The sequence below is a fragment of the Aspergillus bombycis genome (genome assembly GCF_001792695.1).
Source record: "Aspergillus bombycis strain NRRL26010 chromosome Unknown contig00131, whole genome shotgun sequence".
Taxonomy (NCBI): Eukaryota; Fungi; Ascomycota; class Eurotiomycetes; order Eurotiales; family Aspergillaceae; genus Aspergillus; species Aspergillus bombycis.
Window position 1 is genome coordinate 28,938 of NW_019170133.1, and position 19,135 is coordinate 48,072.

Here is a 19,135-nt window from a genome sequence, read left to right on the forward strand (position 1 = left end):
AGGACATGCTAGAGCCTGCAGACAAAGGGTGTAACTGAACATAGCAATGAGCGGCCAATGAAAACCCGAGTGAGTGTCAGCATTGAAGGTATATGGCTGGACAAAAGGACGCAAGGGGAGGATGCCATGAAGCTAAAAGCCGATATCCATGATACCATCATGTCATAGATAGGTGGGGGAGGGCCTCACGTCGTATTGTCTTAGTCTACCATTGATTCTGCTGCTTAACTCACTTCCTAATGTCATATCTAGTGACAGTATGCTTCGACAGGGGTCAATCGAGCCGCTGCCTAGTAAATACTCCTTGCGCATCCCACTCTCTTTTCAATCCACGTACCTTTTCCAAGTGAGCCTGCCCGCGATAGCGTCTCTCGATGGGCCCGACGCGAGTGCCATTCTGAAAGTCCACGGAGTGTGACTGATCGTCGCCGCGCATGATAGAGATGCACTCATTGTTGTACGCCTCCACCTTACGGTGGTTCCATTCCTCTGTATGCCAGATCAAGTTGTTCCTTATATTTTGCGGTAGTTAGCATCAAAATACCTGGTTTCCCGGAAACCCAGCAAAAGAAAGAGAATGAAATACGCACTGCCAATACGGGATATCATACAAGGACATAGCCAACTCCACCTCGGGCGTCTTAACTGCTCGCGCATCCCTTTGAACGTTAAACCCAGTATTGATGGCGTCGGGGCAGTCATGCACCATTTGCTTCCAGGTGTCAATGGTGCGTACAAAGCCTTCGGCGTCGAACCCATGTAATCCGACCACACCGAACTGCTTCAAATCACCCTTTCCGCACAGCGCTTCTCGTGCGTCACTGGCGTGCTGGATGGGAGCCTCGTCTCCGGTGGCAACCAGGGGATGCAGATCGTAGAGTACTTGGAAGGGGACCTGTTCTTCCTCGTCGCCGGTGTACCGCGCGGCGATGGCCAGGGATGGAGTTCAAGCCTGCAGTCGCACGCTGGCTATCTGCCATTAATCTCTTCATCACTGGAGCTATCTCTGTAGCCCGCTCGAGCAGAAAGATAAACGCTCCGGTCCAGATCAGCCCCTGCTGCTTAAGGAGTTGAGAGATTCGGTGTGCCCGGATGGTGAGTTGGGTCACCAGCCCGAAGAATTGCCATGCGCCTTGCAGAGCCCAGAGGAGATCAGAATGCTCTTTCTCCGTCACCTCGGCCAGCTTCCCACCGTCCTGAGCCGTGATGACCCGCGCGGACACGATTTGATCGGACCCAACCCCTGTGATAGAGGATATGATGGAGGCCCCACGGCCGAGAAAGTAGGGATTCACACCGACCATATTGTCATTTCCGAATGCTGAGCGGAATGATGAGCAGGAGGCGAGACTGGTGGCCTGCTGGACATGGAGGCTTGCATGTACCTGTGAAGAGCCCTGCTTCGGCCAGACGCATGCCCACTTGTTTGGATAGATCCCCACCGACCAAAGTAGCGGCCTTTCTCTCTGCATCCACACGCACATCAACGTAGCCACTAAGGTCGATAATTATTCCCTCCACGCCAGTCGTTGACCAGGTGCTATGGTCGCCACAGGTGGTCACAAGGGGAATGGATGACTGTAGTGCCCATTTGACCTGTGATCGGCGTCAGCCCCTACAGGCCTCCAGAGGCTTGCAGTGGGGGTTTCACTGTTTTGAGACAATCGTGTTCGGACCGAGGGAGAATACTAGCGGTGGGAGTCTTTCGGTCGATGTCGGTCCAACAGCTGAGACGTTCGTGGAATTGAGGGTCCTGAGGATCGTGCAGGATCTCACAATCAGGCGTGATGGTCCTTAGGCGATCCCAGCGGCCTCTGCGGTAATTGGATCTATCTAAAAATGTATGAGTCTCATTGTAACCCCCGATCAAGGTGCTGACTTCTTCCCTTGGCAGGACGCCAGAGGGTTTATTAAGACACTAGATGAAGATCATGGGGATTAGAAGAAGTCCGATCCTCATGTTCGCGAGCTTCAGAGTCAGGTAGTCAATGCTTTGAGAGACAGCAGATAAAAAGGCACTCCATAATACTATAAATGCCTCCAACCTCTGGCAATATCCAATGCAGAGGATATGGCGCAGTCTAGATATCATATTCCAATAAGATTCCTACTTCGCTCCGATAGTACTAATGGGAAATAGAAACAGGTTATTCAAGTTCAGTCCGAAGAGAATGTTATTTCTCAAACGGGAACTGAAGCTGAAACCAGACGCCTCCACAGCGCGTGGCCTGGCCCAGTTAAACAAGAACAGCCCTAGAAACCCATAACCGAGTCCAGACAAATAAGGCACCCGAAAGGGTCAGGGAGATACCAGTAAACAATTGCATTCCAAGGTAATTGGTTCCCCCGCCATTCTCGAGAAGCTGCCCGGCGATCGGCCCCGTTGCAAGTACCGCGAATGAAGAAATAGTGATGCAAATTCCTGCGCAATACATGGTACGTCCATCAGTACGGTAGCCCTCGCATGACAGAAGGAGTCCTCACCGTTCCAGAAGCCAATAACATCTGTCGTCGGCGCCAGCATGGAGACACAGGGCGAGAAAATCGCCTGTAGTGCGCCTGAGATCATTCCATATGCTACTGCCCACACGACGACACCTGGAATGCCGTGTGAGCCGATCCAAGCGAAGGAAATCACGGCGCAAACAAAGGTGGCCACTATAACCGAATTGAAAAATCCCAGGCCAGAGTCAGCTATCATGCCTAGTGCATAGCAGCCGAAGAAGGCGCCAGCATTCAGGATTGCTGCATCGTAGAATCCTAGGCTTGCCGAGGCACCGCGCTGGATGGCATAAGGAGTGATGTAAAACTAGAAGGTACTGTCAGTGCATCTATCAATTTAACCCCAGCTGGTGCCACCAACCCACGGTACATAAATGCCAAGATTCATGAGGAAAATAGCAAACGTGAGCAACATGGTTGAGCGGTCGGTAAAGTATTGTTTTAAAGGCATGGGCCTCTGTTCCATCGCACAAGGGAATCGACGCTGAACGAGTAATATAGCAGCAACCATGATTCCAAGCTGCATGAAACCGATAATACGCAGAGTCCAACCATATGACATGCCCTCAAAATTGAGAAGTCGGTTGGCGAGAACGGGCCAAATGATACCTGGGGTTAAAACATGGAATCAGTCATTGGGCCCTGATAGTTCGCCATTCAACATGAACACATACCTCCAGCCATCTGGCCAGACATGACAAAGCCAACGGCAAATCCACGGCGTTTCAAGAACCATTGGGACTGGATAGCCAGAGCTGGTGTGAAGATAAATCCCATGCCAAGTGCTACACAAAACCCCTGGGACAGCAGAAATTGATAGAACTTTGTCGAGACCGAGGACATCATATTGCCCAGCACCATGAAGAATGTTCCCACGGCCAGAGGTAGCGCAGGCCCGTGCTTATCAGACAAAGCTCCCGACCAGATACCAAAGAAGTAGCATCCCCAAACCTGAACGCTGCCGATCCACGCAATATCGGATGTGCTGGAGCCTGGAAGGACGGTTGTCTTGAAGTAGCTTTGGAAAACAGATCCCCCGCTGAGGAACCCAATGCTGGCAACAAACGACAAGAATCCTCCTAGCGCCGTGCGCCAGGCTTGGAAACCACCGTCCGGGAAGGATTCACCACGATCAGTCGGCGCACCCTCTAAGCTACCCCCAGTTTCCTCATCCTTCTGGGCAAATTCAATGTGACTGTGGTTCGCTCGTCCTTTCTGTGCCTTCGTGTCTGTCTCACTGTCTGCGGACATATCGATATCTCCGCGAAACAACGCCTTGGACTGGGGGAAAATCGATAGCATGTTTCTTGTAAAAGAAATTTGATGGTGACTGTTAGCATGGCTCTCTTGGTACACTGGATACTCGGTAGCGGCCTTTATATATGGGGAGGACGTCGGGGAAATGTACAAGCGGTAGAATTATTACTATCATCAACACGAACGCCATCAGAGTATCAAATGGTTGTAAGGTTTAAGCAGGTCCTAACACGATTGGCCATGCCTGCAGCCTTTCGTCATCGACCATCCTCAGAAGCCATAAGATGTCCTGCTGAACTCACTTCTCCTCTTCCCCGCAGTTGTATGAGCTTAGTTGAGACGCCATGTCGACAAGCGAACAAGATATCCCTCCCTCATCGTGGTTATCGCCCCGCAACGATTGCCCAGCTCAGCTCGAGCCTATGCGGATCCAGAGCTTCGCTCTCTTAGTTCGGAAGCTTATACAGCGAGATGCGGCGGCTACAGATAAGGGTCGGTTACAGATAAGAGTGCACTGGGCCGGCCTATAGTAAGCTCCAGCCAGGTTAGACAAGGTTATCCATTTGGAAGGCTAATGAGGCACTTACAATACTGAGATTGCAAGTGTGTAAACAATACACCGCGCAGGCAGTTAGACGCTATGGATCAGTGGTCCTGGATATGTGGAAGATCGGGTTGATGAACCAAACCTTTGATGGAGGTGCATCGGACCATTGCTATAACTGCAGCACGAAAATTCTCTTGGAGTTCGAAAGCGAATGGGCCAGAGAGGGTGCCCCGTGGACCTCCTTCTGCCTTTGGAATGAAATGGATACGAAGTACTCTACGCTAGTATCTGTCTATCGTTCTTAATTTATCCTAGACAAAAGGAGTGCGATGATACGGCGTAATCTATCCAGGTCGAGGTTCAAGGTTTCACCATACTTTTGCGGGGTTAAGACGGTTCCACTATTCCGGTAGACCCCACAATTTGAATGTTTAATAGTGCAGGAATTTGTGGAAATGAAGTGAAATGCAAAGCAGATTGGCTTCTTCCCTTGGTCCGCCGACGAGTGAGCCAAGCCGTTGGACCTCAGTCGCCTCTGGTGGACCAGACCCGGTGAAGACAAACCCCAAGAGTTTAGATGAAAATAAAAATGTATGGATCTTTCTCATATAGAGCGGCCTGGGCTTTCCCTGTACTCCGAAGCCCGAAGAGGTATGTCATTTAACCTAACATCCCCAGCTAGGGAGCTATGATCGTGAATCGTAGTTTTCCATAGACGAGACTGTCGATGATTCCCTTCTCTGCGAAATTAAGTTCTTCTGGGGTACGTGCGCTCGGGGTCCGTGGGATGCTGAAGAACCGTCCTCACAACCAACGACCTCTTCGCATTGCGGATTGCCTGTAAGATCGCGGATGGGAGGGTGACAGCAGACATAGCGGTAACGTCATTGGTGCCCTATGCGCACCAGCGATCGATGGATCGAGTAAATTTCCTTTCTCGGCTTGTTTGGCTTCTTGCCAGACTCCGTAAAATTCAATATCATAGGCATGACTGGGTTTTTGGCGATCGATAATTGCTGCGTCATGTGGGGTGATGTTCGGATAGTCGGTACAATCTGCCTTCAAGGGTATATGCATGCTCAACGTATCAGGCTTGCGCTGAACACTTTAGTGCCTGACTGATTCATGCTGGGTGCATTTGATCATGGCTTATGTTGCCAATTAGACCAGCGGAAGCGGAAGCAAACCGAGTAGTTGAGAATGATTGTAGCTGGCCCTGTCTCTGTTCATTGTGAATTTATATAACGCCGTAATCCAGCCCGTGTCTTCTCATCAACAGGCCAAGGCCGTACGGCCCAAACGCATATTCGTCCGGGTCGTCCCAGAGCAATTGGAGCAGAACGCTCGCTTGGGCTGTGTTTTTCATCAAGTAATGATTATGGATCAAAAGATGTGTGATCACATTACGCTGCTCTTCTTTCATCAAGCAAGATCCAATTACCATCATCGGCCACATCAGGAGGCAGGAATAATTTGATGCGATCATCCCGGGAAGATCGTGGACGGCTCCATCCAGCAAGGATTGAACGTGATGAACTCGCACTGAGTCATGTTTGGAGAATGGTACGACGGCGGTTTCCAAAAAGACCAATAAAGCTATTCGGAACATGCGCAAGGCTGTGCTGTGCCCGGGAAGCACCTCAGTGTCGGGGTGTTCTAGCGCGGAAAGATCCGGATGGCCGATACGCATCTTCAGTTGGTTATATGTCTCATAGCGGCCAGGTGGTATACTGGTACCTGTCGATGGCAGTGCATCTTGTTCTCCTGCAAAGAGGGAGACGCAGGATATGAGTTCGAACAGACTGTGGAACCCACTGAACATAACACCAAAGGCACCCAAACCACGCAAGTCATCCAGTGACTGCAGAAACGAGTCATAAATCAGAGTCCTATTGCCATTCATGTTGAATGGCGTGATGCTATTGGATAGGACAATGTAGGAATACACTTCAGTGGCAAATCCTAGCAGCTTTCTCTCGGCACTGGACATGAGCTGGTGGCTATTGTTTCGCAGGCGTAGGATCAAATGACGACCGGCGCGCAGGTGGGTAAAAGGGGATCCGTCCAGGTGTCCAGAGACCACCTTGATGAGTCCGACCAAGTCAGATAGACGAAAGGTTGATTCGAAATTGTGTCCCTGGTTGGATGGCTTACCTCATAATGAAAGAGAATTAAAATCGCCAAAGCTACACGAACCAGTACAAGAGGTTCGAGCAGCGTCGAGCCATCATTCAACACATGAGAAAGACTCTGCACCGCTAAGGAGTAATGCCGGGAGGTTGCCTGTTGGATTGCATGGTTGTCTGGCAGTGTATACAGGAGATGGCCCCCACTTAAGGCGAGAATGCTGTTCATTAGCAGATCATCACCGTAGGCGACCGGCAACAGCCAAGACACGAAAGGCGTATCGGCTGCTGGGGCCAGTTTGGGACCAGTAACGTCCAGATAGTGTGACAGTAAGATTTGGGATTCCGGCAGTAACATCGCTCGTCGAGGACTCAAAAACGCCTTCAGCTCCGGACACCATGATGCAATGTGATTTTGCCTATCATCTATATCGCGATCGGCAATGTCCGAGGACAAATTGGAATCCATGCTGGCGGCCCGAGCAGCAGAAGACGTGGAGGAGGGTGCATTTCTGGTCTCTGGGGGACAGCCACCCCTGGTTGGACCGCGTTCACGAGGAAGAGCATCATCCGGAGCCTGTGGCCCAGAATTGAGACCAAAGATGCGGACTATATGGGGAGGCCACGTGCATTTTAACTTGTTGCGTGTGCATGCCTGACATTGTGGTTTCGTCTCATCGCATTTCTTTTTCCGCTGACGGCAGGAGAGGCAACCAGTCCGGGTGCGCGGGATTCTTCGGTTCATGTTAGAACACTCGCAGTTGGGCTCCGGTATGGTCTACGACGCGGAAGACGATTTTCCAAGCAGGTGGATAGAGTGGAGGAGTGCAACCAGCGTACAGTGCTTCCCCGTCAAGAAGTTGTAGCAAATTGGACCGAAATGTGGCAACTGCGGGGGACCCTCATGGTGGATCTGCCGATAACCGCGGCTACAGATAAGGATTTAGCGTTTCATCGTCCCACGTTCCTGATCTGCCGTCCCCCGACGATCATCGCTGGTACTGTGGGACGTTGCTGTAATCCGGGGGAGGGAAGCGGGTGGTCGTCACAACAACCACATGACCGGCGTCACATGGTCCCTCCCGGCGGGTCACGGGGTTTGCCATCGACCACACTTCCACGTCTCCCTTTGCATCGCAACTGGGAGATTGCGATAGACCTGATTACCCCGTGGATCAAAGATCGCCGGATGAGACTGAAACAAGACTTGAAGTTATACCAATAATATGGAATCCCGGTAAATTCACACTATACTAATGATCTAATGATCGTCGCGAGGTATAGAATCAGAGACATCAATATATATATATATCTCTCACTGATGCAAATGTCTCAACACGGTTACGACACCACACATCACGAATTACTTCCAATCAAACCAGCAGGATCGCGAGCTCAATCTGTATGGTCCTCCACAGTAATCGGCGTTCCCGCCCTAACTTTTCCTTAATTCTCTGGCCCGTTACTGTGACCCTTCATCCAGGGATAGATAGTAGTGGGCTTTATCTCCATATTTGATCGTTTGAGACGATACACGGAAAATCGAGAGAGGTCCTTCGACCTGGTGCGTTTAAGGCAGGCCTAAAAATATGCTGTAGGAACAAGTGAATCCATGTATCCGGACGCACTGGATAGCTGCAATAGAAGCGCACGTTCCTCGGGCATCAGATTAACAGAGGAGAGAAAAGAGGTAGTTGCGCCGTGTGCTACTGCATGGTCCCATTCATGATTGCGTCCTGATATCGGGGTCGACCATGCTGGAATCGTCGCATCACGAGGTAAACAGAAAGCGTGTTGGGATACTGACCCACCGGCTGAAGTGCCTGTTTCGTAGCTCGTTTCGGCAGTCATCGCTGATTTCAGCAGTGCAATTGCGGCGTCGGGTAAGTACCTGGTCAGCCCGTTCGCATTTAACTGGTAGAACATAGACCTGATGCGCGAAGAAACGTCGGAAATGGAGTGTTCCAGATCAAACTTCAGCGTCGGGATGGTCTCTTCGCATGCAAGCCCAGCATGGCACAGCGCACTCTTCGCAGCAAGCCAAACCCCATGGAGAATAGCGCGATGAAGGATAATAGTATTGCTGAACCTGCCGCTCGTCTCCCGTAGAACTGGTGGCTTTGACCATTGCAGGCCCCGAGGCAGTGCGTTATACCATCTTTCGAGTTCCTCGACACACTGTGAGACCACAGCACATTTCGAGCCCGGGATATCGACCAGCGACTGCATGACTGGTTCGAGTTCGAAGCCATCTTCGTTTGGCTGGGCCCCGTATTGACAGTCTAAGCCATATGAGATGCGCCGGCAACATTCTGCCAAAGCAATACACAACTTGGGAAGTGCGTGAACGCTAAAGACGTCCCCCCTTGGTGTCCCAGTACACCGCGATATCCAGTGAACACCTCGCAGCCAAGATCTTGCATCAAAGTCCTGAAGCTCCAGCGGGGGGATATCAAATTCCTCGTACCGGGTTATCATAGGTGTCCGGAAGGAAATCGCTAGGATACAATCCCGCATATAGCAAGTCCACAGGATGCGCTTCCATAGCCTCTGGGGGATCTCCATCGTTGGATCTTGGTGGATTAATTGTGCACGAGTCATGGCAACGGTAAGATGGTGTCTGGTTTGCATTATAAGGTCGGGATTGTCAGGCCGGAGGGTCATCAAAATTACCGACTGTAACACGGCGAGTCGATCAGGCTCACAGTCGAGGGAATAGAGTAGTTGTGCTCGGTTGAAGAACTCTAGTTGCGCCTCTTTTGCGCTATGATATCCGTATTTGTTGAGCATACTAATGTCCACGTACGCAGTGGCAGCAAACATCATCATCTGGAGCAACACTAGGCTGACGGTGCCAGTGCGACCATTACTCTCTATTCTCGAGTAAAGGTCGCCCAGATCAATGACGGGCAAGAAGGGGTGGACAAATAGTGCGAAGCATTCCAGAAGCGCATCCAGTAGCTCAGCCTCCGGAATATTCAAAGCACCCTTCACCCGCAAACAGTCCCGATCCGCTGAAGAGAGTCTCAGCAGCAATGGGCTGATATACTGCGGCAGCGTCACGTTTTGAACCTCAACATCAAGACCCATCTGATTATGTCCCCGAGATTCTGGAGAAACGATAGGACCGGACCAGTTCAGCTCTTCCCAGGTTAACACATCTACCAGATCAGCTTGGTGGTCGTCTGCAGAGGCGTTGCTATCTTGGGCCTTATCCTCCTTTCGTGACCATTGAGGCGTGGATTTCCGGCTGCTGGTATCCCCTTCGCGCTCTCGTTTTTCGTATTTGTTTTTGGGAATGATGCACTCGTGCTTGAACCATCTGCAATTCGTACATGGTCTGCCTCCTGCCGCATCGCATCGGATTTTCCGATCGTGACAAAGGAGACATGCCTTGCTACTCCTCTTTCTGCGGGAGGCTTTTCGATTTACGACAAATCTGGGTGAACGTTGTGACATTTCGCGGGTGAGATTTCAGTGGTGCTGCCGAAGGTACTAATACAGGAGGGAGCGAGAGAACCTGAAGCAAGTAGAAAGTAATTACAGAGTGGACATTCGTGTCTCGTCCACGCCTTGGAGAAAGGGAAAATGGACCGCTCACCTTCTCGATGGGCTGCTGATGGCGACTGACTGTCATCCGACTAATTGCGGTTATATAGTAATTTGGCGTGGCCAGCATCGGCTTGAAATCGATGACGACGAACCATCTTTGCGAAGAGCCGCCAACTGAAGGTAAATACAGGTTGGCTGCCCCAAGGTACTACTGGAGTGGCGGGTCGCGCAGCGTCAAATGGCCACCGGAAGACTGCCTGCCTGCCTCGCCTTGGCAACACGGGTAGAGATATCTACGGCGGCTACAGATAAGTGGTGGGCCCCAATTGCAGATGGCTCGCCAAGGCGACCCCGAACTGGACTCTAAAAGCCCAGAGTACGTGTAAATCAGATTGCGGTCCGTTCGTCTTTCTCAGTCTTCTACAAATCTAGCTCCAGCTTGTCGTCCCTTCATACTACTCTGATACAGGGGTCGAGGACTCCGGGAGGTACGAAACAATGGGAGTGGAGACTATTGGTTCAAGACAGTAAAACAATACACGGCAGGAACATTCGTGTAGACGCCATCATCTCATGCCAGGAGGCTATACCAAACCATGGGAGGTTGTCACAGACGAGAAGTAGGATCGGTCGAAAGGGCTTTGACCACTTCAGCGCCTCCTCGCTGCCCAGACTGGATCGCACCTTCCATATAGCCACGCCATACACGCGAAGTCTCGGTTCCTACAAAATGCACATGCCCAAAGGGGGCAGCAATCTCTTTGCCCACGATGGACAGGATGCCTGGAGTGGTGATCGGGCAGGGGGCACCAAGGAAATACGCTTCTTTGGTCCAATCCATCTCCAGGACATTCACGGGCCGAGGAACATCAACGTACTGACCAAATGCCTGGCTGAATTGCTCCCAGGCCTGTTGCTGACGGGATGCCCGGGGCAGTTTCGACCACTGCCTTCCTTTGTCACCAGCCATAAAGCAGGTGATGGTCCACTGGTCATCCACCGGGACGCTCGTATCCCGAGAAAAGATGATGGGTCCCTTTTCCGAATCGAGGACGCCCGAGAACCCAGCTTTCTGCCACCAAGGCTCGTGGAACACATAGACCACCTTAGTATAATAGCCTGTGGTGGTGTTCTCACTCAGAGCCAGCTTTTTCTCCGGCAGGGGAGGGTTAAACTCGATTTTATGATACAAACTGCTCGGGACAGACACAATGACTCGTTGGCACTCGAAGGTGGCCCCTCCTTGTGTCTCTACTACACAGTGTCCCCGTCTAGATTGATCAATGGATGTAACGGGGGTTCGGAGAAAAACAACGTCGGGACCCAGTTCTTCTGCCATCTTCCGCGCGATGGTTTGGTTTCCTGGGGACGTTAGACACATCGGCTCGTGAAGGTGATGATAACACATGATGGATTACCTTGTCGGTTGCGCAAGTACTGGCCGCCGTTCTTCTGGTCCGAGATAATATTGTCGATGCCCGCACCGCTCTTAAAGTACAGAAGCATGAAAAGCGCACTGACTTCATCGCTCTCTACCCCAAGTAACGAGACGGAAAGCACATCGGCGATGGCGATGGCACTCTCCGACTGTATTTTTGCGATACAAAAGTCACGGAATGTGAGCTGATCGATTTCTCTGGCTCGGGCAGAGCTGGTCGGGTCATCCAAGTCTATCAGTGAGCACTCGTCTCGAAACACCTGAAGGAGGCCCAGTAGTGCAGTAGGATCCCCCTGGGATAGTTGCAGTTAGCTTGGCATCATGATAGCAGAGGAAAATCACAAATGGACCGGAAGAAGAAAAAAACGAAAGGAAGGACGAAGACAAAGGACGCACTGGAAATTCTCCGTATGGCACTTTGGCAAGGGATCCATCCGGCGATTGAATCAGAGTGTGTCCACGGTCGCGCTGGACCTCGGTGTCGATACCGTACCGTTGGTAGAGCTTGAACATCTCACTTTGGTTGGTGTCATTGATCCAGGATGCACCTAGATCATTAAACCCCTTCTCACAGGACTTGGCCGTCAATGTCTTTCCGCCCACTCGGTCAATGGCTTCCACGACACACACTTTGAAACCGGCCGCCTGCACGATGTGTGCTGCTTGAAGGCCACTGAGGCCAGCCCCTACCACCACCACGTCGTAGTTTTCATGTCTTGTCGGGGTGGCTGTCATGTTGCTTAGAGAGAGCTATATAGCGAAATGAACTTTTTTTTTTTCACAAGAGGAGGTAATGCGTGATGGAATGGCAAATTGATACAGGCTGGCTCTGGAAGGGGATGATAGTGGCAGCTTTATAGACGGGATGCCTTCACGATGATCCCGATTACGTCGCCTGCAGTGGGGCTACCTGTTATTCGAGCATGATGTAGCTATTTCCGCCATCTCCCATCACTAGGCAGCCGGATAATACGAAGTCTATGCTGGTCGTATCCTTATCTACAGCCGCGGTTATCGCACATCCCAGAGTTGGAAATGGTTGCGGAGTACGGCGGAGACGATCGGCTGGAGGGTAAGTCTCCACTAACGACCCCACGGATGTGCGCCTAGTGTCCAACCTTAACGTAACTGGGATTGGGAGTTGGATTTCTACCCAGGAGGGTGGAGCCGGCTGCAGACAGTGGGTAGCATCGTGGGATTTCCGTGGGTTCAGCGGGGATCACTTTGCGGTAGATTGAGCTCTCTTGACTGAATTGATCGCTAAGGGTGCCCAATGGGATTGATCTGGCGGTGGTCTATCGCGTCATTACACTATTTACTGTACTCAATGTTCAAGCATGATGTAATGCTGTTCGGAGCGGCTCTACTTTTAGAAACTTCGTACGCCTCGCGGAAGAACCGTTCACCCACTCAGATCAAGAAGCCGGTCTGGAACGGATCGTCAGGGTCTAGTAGTACTTTCCGTTCGCCTGTGATCCATGCTCTGCCTTGAATATTTGGCAGTACTGCATCAGTGTTGCCCACTTTCCGTGTCCCCCGTATACTGCCAATGAACTCGGTGTCGATGACACTTCGGAAGGTGACCTTTTCCCCGATTCGTATTTGGCCTCTGGCGTAGAGAACGGCCAGGCGCGACGAACTTCCAGTCCCACAGGGGCTCCGATCCAATCTTCCAGGCGTGACGATGACCGTATGCCTCACTGACTTGACCCCATCCTGGCTGACAAGAGGCTCACTGATGATGATATTATTAATGCCGCGGATCGCCGGATTGTCCGGGTGTGCCGGCATACATTGCGCGAGCACTGCCGCCTTCAGTCGGTTGCCAAGGTCGATCAGTCGGTCTCGATTCGACGTGTGGACCTCGATATCCAGGTCTTTAGCCTGGGCGATCACATACCACTGGCCACCGTATGCGATGTCCACCCGGATTGTTCCACAGCCAGGAATGTTGACCGCTTGGTCCAGTCCATACACGAAGGCCGGGACGTTGTCGAAGGAGACGGACTTGCATCTCCCATTGCTGCACTCGGCGGTTGCCGTGATTAATCCGGCCGCAGTATCCAGCTTCACCTCGGTGAAGGGCTCTTGCATTGAGATGGCTCCGGTTTCCAGCAGGACGGTGACAGTGCATATGGTGTTCGACCCTGACATCGGTACCCAGTCCCCAGGGGCCATGATGAGAAAGCCTGCATCCGCCTGAGGGTTGCAGGGTGGAAGCACCAGGACCACACTCATTTCGGGGCGACCCCTTGGCTCGTGTAGCAGCAGCCGGCGTAGATCATCTTGTTCATTCACGAAGCGGACCAGCTTTTCATGCATCGTCTTTGCTGGTTTGTCAAGTACACCACCGAGAATCACATCGCCCGCCTCCCCCTCACAATGGGAACAGACCAGGGATATGTTGCGCAGCGATCGCATTGTGGTATGGTCGATGGAATGATGGGTGAAGCAGGCCTGAAGCAGACAGATCGGTACTGATCCCTCAGCCGTAGAAATACTTCTCCAAGGACCGCCACGGAAGGGCTTGCTGGGTTCTCGTCGACCACTTCCTCTCCGCCCGGGATCTCCATCTAATCATCCGGAAACGCTTGCCCAAATCCATGCACTGGGCAGTGGCCGATTGGTGGAGATTGCCCGCCGCTAACTGGGTTGAGTTTAGTGGGGGAGATCTATCGAAAACGCTATCACCGTTGCTCTCCGTAAAAGTGGTGAGAACGATGACACGCTTTGGCCCTGCCCCAAAGTGACGGGGATCTTTTTCCGAAGAATGCGTTGCAGGGAGTGCTGTCGTACACAGCGAGGTCCCACGTATATTGCGGAGGAAATGCAGAATGCAGCATGGCAGGTGGTTCCGCCCCGATTACACCATGCGGTCCGTCATGAGATCCGCCGCTGGCTATCTAAATACCTTCCAAGTACATGGCTTCTTACAGGAAGGGCCCAAAGGTCATCGCTTTCACCATGCCTTCAACCAACACGCATATTGGCATCATTGGCTCAGGTATCATCGGCCTTTTGTCGGCGCTGACGCTCACCGATGCCGGCTACAAAGTGACTATCGTGGCACGAGATCTGCCGGGCGATGAATCTCAAGATTGGGCCAGTCCTTGGTGAGTTTCGCCTGTTTTTCACATTCAATTGCACTGCGTACTGACCGAGAATGGAGGGCTGGCGTATCAATATTCCCTCATCCAGACGCTGGCGGTAACTCCCTCCAGACGGAGAATTTCAAATACTTCTGGGCTCTAGCGCATAGAGATCCTACGAGTGGTGTTCAGGTACGTTGCCAACGGTGTAGACATGCTTGTCATCTTGTTACTAATCCGACCCGTGTCATGCCCAGGTCATCAAGGCGACCGAACACTACGATGATCGAGAGGATGATTCAACCATCTGGTACAAGACGGTCGTTCCGCACTATCGTCTGATTCCACAAGAGAAGCTGCCCAAAGGTGTCAAACTTGGGTTCACATATACTTCGATGACGATCAATCCAGCATTCTTCCTCCCTTGGATCCAAACGCAACTAAAAGCACATGGAGTCACATTTATTCGGAGGACGCTAAGATCCATCCAAGAGGCAAAAAAGATCACCGGAACAGAGTACATCGTACACGCATCGGGGCTGGGAGCGTATACACTTGCGGATGATAAGAATGTAGAGGCCATTCGTGGACAAACAATGTTTGTCAAGACTGACTTTAACGAATTGAAGATGCACCAAGGTTCCCACTATACCTATGTCATTCCGCGGATGTTCACCAACGGTGCAATCATTGGCGGCGTCAGCCAGCCCGGTAGTTTGGATCGCAATGTGGACCAGGCACTACGCGCGGACATTCTCAAGCGCGTCAATATGCTTACCGATGGGGGCCTTCGCTCGGTCGATTTGGACAGGGACGTAGAGAAGGACATTGTCGCGTTTCGGCCGGGAAGAAAGGGAGGATATCGTCTGGAAGCTGAGGCTGATATCGTGCACGCCTATGGGTTTGCCGGCCTTGGTTATATTTTCAGTTATGGCGTGGCTTTAAAGGTCCGGGAACTGGTTGATTCGGTGGTGGAGAAAGGTAGGCTTCCAAGGAGCCACCTTTAGGGTATTTTGGCCCATGTAATGCAATGCGGGGATGTATAGAGGATCAAGCGCTACTCCATTCAATGTTGTCTGTATTACGTAGCGACATACACAAACTGCAAGCATCTGTGGTCTAGGAATGAATTGTTTATGGCCCTGTCGCGTCGCAGTGAAGTCAATTGTAATCAGGCGCGAGGACGAGGGGTCGCATGTGGCATATGCATCGATCTATGCCCAAGCACGCACTATCAACGAAGAGTTCCTGGGCACTGGGCGGGATCCCAGAAGGCAACCTTGGCTTGTCCTGAGATCAACGGGGGGCCAGATATCCCACAATCCAATGGTAGAATGGCTGCTACGCTTGATAGTCTCGGTGAAAGCCGGTGTGGCGCACGGAAGCGCTTGCCCATGAGGCCTCTTGATGGCTGTGATCTTGCTATCTCTCCAGTCTTTGTATAGGCGATAAGCTATCCACGGCGGGCGCTGAGTGGGTGGTGATATCAACCCCGGGGAGTCGCCGAAGATGTCTGGGGCACCCGAGGTATAACCCCAAAGCTCCACCTTCTTGGCGATGATAAGAACACGCCCCGTAAGTGATTTTTCCTCTGCTCACGGAAGAAGTTGCCTTCTACGTGGGCTTCCCCGCATGGTCATGTCTGCTCCACATCCAAGCCAGCAGTATATGGAGATGCGTTAGCTCTAAATAACCGATCTACTCCTTGCAGATGTTGGACCAGCAATCGTCTAGATCTTATTGTCCCAATTCTCTCGTACCTTCAGCTGCCCATCATGAAGAAAGAGATCGTTTCTGATCCTGACCCGGAAAATATCACGCATACGCAGTCGCAGGTAGGCGAAGGCTTTGTTAGCAAACCAATTCAAGACGATGCTGTCTTCGGCGAGATTCGTGAAGGAGATACCAACTATCGTGATGTGAGCTTTCATCTGCCGTTCCTCGAAATCAGACTGGACTGACATGGCCTAGGTGAGCTGGATGGGGACAACAGCTCTGTTGATCAAAACCCAAATCGGCCTAGGTGTTCTTTCGATGCCGAAGGTTTTCCACGTCCTCGGGATAGTGCCCGGGATTATTGTTCTTCTTGCCATTGCGGGGATAACGAGTTGGTCGAACTGGATGGTGGGCGTCTTCAAGTTACGCCATCCCAGTGTTTATGGAATTGACGACGTGGGAAAAATGCTCTTTGGGCGAGCTGGCTTTGAGCTATTCGGTGCGGCGTATACCTTGTGTGAGTAATCATGGTCCTCCAGGAATCGGGTGCGGTTCTAACCTGTTGCAAGACTGGATCTTCGCTGGTGGCTCTGCGTTGCTGAGCATCTCGATTTCCTTGAACGCGCTCTCTGACCACGCCGCCTGCACTGCGATCTTCGTGGCCGTTGCTGCCATCATTGCCTTCATCTTCTCTAGTATCCAAACCCTTGCTCGTATAAGCTGGCTCGCCTGGCTAGGGACGGCATGCATTATCACTGCGGGTAAGCTTATTAGAGGTCCAGTCCGGACGTTGGTCTAAACATTGGCTAGTTTTCATCGTCACCATCGCCGTTGGAATTCAGGGTCATGCGCCGATGACTGCAGGTGTTATCCCAGAACCAGACTTCAAGATATTTGGCAACCCAACTTTTGTTGAGGCCATGACCGCCGTATCCACAATCTGTTTGACATACGCTGGGACCCCCGCCTTCTTTAACATCGTCTCTGAAATGCGGAATCCGGAACTGTATACTCGATCCCTGGCAATTTGCCAAATCCTTGTCACTGTCATTTATATCGTGGTCGGAACAGTCGTATACTATTACTGCGGGTCTCATGTTGCTTCACCGGCTCTTGGCTCTGCAGGAACACTGATTAAGAAGATCAGCTATGGCTTTGCTCTCCCAGGACTCAGTGTTTCCGCGATTCTCCTGCTTCATGTGAGTCTGTGCCCGCTGGTCCTTGATTGACCAATTGTGCTGTTCCGCGAAGCTGACCGTAGAGGAAGCTACCTGCAAAGCACATTTTCATCCGAATTCTTCGGGGCACCAAGCACCTTACTGCCCCGACTCGGACGCACTGGGTCGTCTGGCTAGGATCCACCTTCAGCGTGATCTCCGTCGCGTACATTGTTGCAAGCAGCATCCCTGTTTTCAGTGATCTTGTATCACTTGTTGGGGCGCTCTTAGCAACGCCTTTGTGCTTTCAACCCATGGGATGTATGTGGCTGTATGATAACTGGGCACCCGGCAAGCGAGAGAAGTCTGCGAGGTGGTGCGTGGGTGTTGCCTGGTGTATCTTTGTCATTCTGACTGGCTTCTTCTTGACAATTGGGGGCACATATGGCTCTATAATGAGCATAGTTACTTCCTACGAGAAGTCGGGGGGATCATCTGCCTGGTCTTGTCTCAACAATGATCATTAAGTAGTGTTGTTATGTACATATTATGTCTCTCTCTGTGGGTGTAAAGATATTCCCGCCCAGTGCAATAATTGTTCGCCCCAGGAATGTTTACTTTCATAGTTCAAGCCTCAGCTGAATTGGCCTAATCACACGAACAGGCTGTGCTGGACTTGTATCGGTCATTCTTTACTTCATGAGCTGCGACAATGATGTCTTCCTCACGTCTTCGGATGGGCGTATTATGGCTCAGAGAAACAAATAGCGATGCGATGAAAATGGCAACCCGAAGACAACTGGAAATAAGAAACCAAGATGCGATAAGACCTCATGCCCCATCTACACCTTTCAATGTCCATATCCACGTCAATGAGGTAAGGCAATGGCGTGCTAAACCTGCCAAACCTCTCTTCCGAGCTTCCGGATCGTGTAATAATCGATCAGGACATGATTCCACCATGAGAACCACACTGTTGTACTCCAATGCAATAGGAGATATATAGTGTGAAATGTTTTGTCTACATAGAACTAACACGATGTGTATGCCTAGCCGTACATATACGTTTATCCAGCCACCAAACCATGAGGATATTGACGACGGTGCTAATTGAGATAGATCGCTGGAGGATTGATACGGCAAAGCCTATTACGGAATTTTCTGTGACCATGTCGTTCAATCGGAGCTTTTTGGTTGAGAAATCCCAAATCCACCCACCCTTTTTCTATAGCGAGGGCTAGAAAGGACTTGCTGTCGTAGGAACCACTTCCTCTCTGAATCAGATAGCGTGTTCTTGGCGGCGGCGCGTCGGATACTCTTGCTCTCAGAATCACATCAACGCCCTGTGACACGCGGAATGGCTAGGGGAAGTCAAATCCTCTTGGCTCAATACATCCAGGGAAAGAGGATACGAAGCGACTCTTCTGATCCTACCCCGGCCTTACCCCAGTTTTCCCTCTAAAGCAAGTGTGGAGGTCGATTGGAGGACAGCTGCGGGATTTGGAAACCCTACGGAACCACTTGCCATTTGTACAGGTGGGTCTTGGGGAAGTCCTCCACCGGTTGTGTCCGTCAAGTAATTCGAGAGCAATTCAAAAGGCCGCGATCTGGAGGTTATTGATCATGGATACACTGAATAGAACAGCGCTGCGCCCACCCCTCCCGTTGTCCTCTCTTCAGGCCATTCTCCATACTTCGAATCCTTTCCCTGGTCCATCCTGATAAGACACCATAAACCCTCTATCCCGAAT

General features: G+C 51.4%; 7 protein-coding genes across 7 annotated transcripts; 2 read left to right on the forward strand and 5 right to left on the reverse strand.

Moving 5' to 3' along the window:
• Positions 1-274: 274 nt before the first annotated feature.
• ABOM_011130 (monocarboxylate transporter) lies at positions 275-3,804 on the reverse strand (the record flags this gene model as incomplete). Its single annotated transcript, XM_022538258.1, has 9 exons — positions 275-286; positions 338-512; positions 591-895; positions 921-1,321; positions 1,386-1,596; positions 1,652-1,833; positions 2,485-2,809; positions 2,864-3,111; positions 3,177-3,804. 9 exons carry the CDS (start codon positions 3,802-3,804, stop codon positions 275-277), a joined length of 2,487 nt encoding a protein of 828 aa, XP_022384491.1.
• A 1,739-nt stretch (positions 3,805-5,543) lies between these two features.
• Positions 5,544-7,177, reverse strand: ABOM_011131 (Zn(II)2Cys6 transcription factor; the record flags this gene model as incomplete). The annotated part of the gene is made up of 2 exons (XM_022538259.1): positions 5,544-6,389; positions 6,461-7,177. 2 exons carry the CDS (start codon positions 7,175-7,177, stop codon positions 5,544-5,546), a joined length of 1,563 nt encoding a protein of 520 aa, XP_022384490.1.
• Positions 7,178-8,013: 836 nt separating this feature from the next.
• ABOM_011132 (Zn(II)2Cys6 transcription factor) lies at positions 8,014-9,891 on the reverse strand (the record flags this gene model as incomplete). The annotated part of the gene is made up of 1 exon (XM_022538260.1): positions 8,014-9,891. One exon carries the CDS (start codon positions 9,889-9,891, stop codon positions 8,014-8,016), a length of 1,878 nt encoding a protein of 625 aa, XP_022384493.1.
• A 700-nt stretch (positions 9,892-10,591) lies between these two features.
• ABOM_011133 (flavin monoamine oxidase family protein) lies at positions 10,592-12,157 on the reverse strand (the record flags this gene model as incomplete). Its single annotated transcript, XM_022538261.1, has 3 exons — positions 10,592-11,346; positions 11,403-11,715; positions 11,819-12,157. The coding sequence occupies 3 exons, from the start codon at positions 12,155-12,157 to the stop codon at positions 10,592-10,594; spliced, it is 1,407 nt and encodes a 468-aa protein (XP_022384492.1).
• Positions 12,158-12,832: 675 nt separating this feature from the next.
• ABOM_011134 (proline racemase family protein) lies at positions 12,833-13,843 on the reverse strand (the record flags this gene model as incomplete). The annotated part of the gene is made up of 1 exon (XM_022538262.1): positions 12,833-13,843. The coding sequence occupies one exon, from the start codon at positions 13,841-13,843 to the stop codon at positions 12,833-12,835; it is 1,011 nt and encodes a 336-aa protein (XP_022384487.1).
• A 501-nt stretch (positions 13,844-14,344) lies between these two features.
• On the forward strand, positions 14,345-15,518 carry ABOM_011135 (FAD-dependent oxidoreductase; the record flags this gene model as incomplete). The annotated part of the gene is made up of 3 exons (XM_022538263.1): positions 14,345-14,535; positions 14,592-14,703; positions 14,769-15,518. The coding sequence occupies 3 exons, from the start codon at positions 14,345-14,347 to the stop codon at positions 15,516-15,518; spliced, it is 1,053 nt and encodes a 350-aa protein (XP_022384486.1).
• Positions 15,519-16,223: 705 nt separating this feature from the next.
• ABOM_011136 (amino acid transporter) lies at positions 16,224-17,911 on the forward strand (the record flags this gene model as incomplete). The annotated part of the gene is made up of 5 exons (XM_022538264.1): positions 16,224-16,430; positions 16,483-16,744; positions 16,797-16,988; positions 17,038-17,426; positions 17,495-17,911. Coding segments are annotated over 5 exons (1,467 nt in total), but the record flags the coding sequence as incomplete, so codon positions are not given.
• Between the last annotated feature and the right edge of the window lie 1,224 nt (positions 17,912-19,135).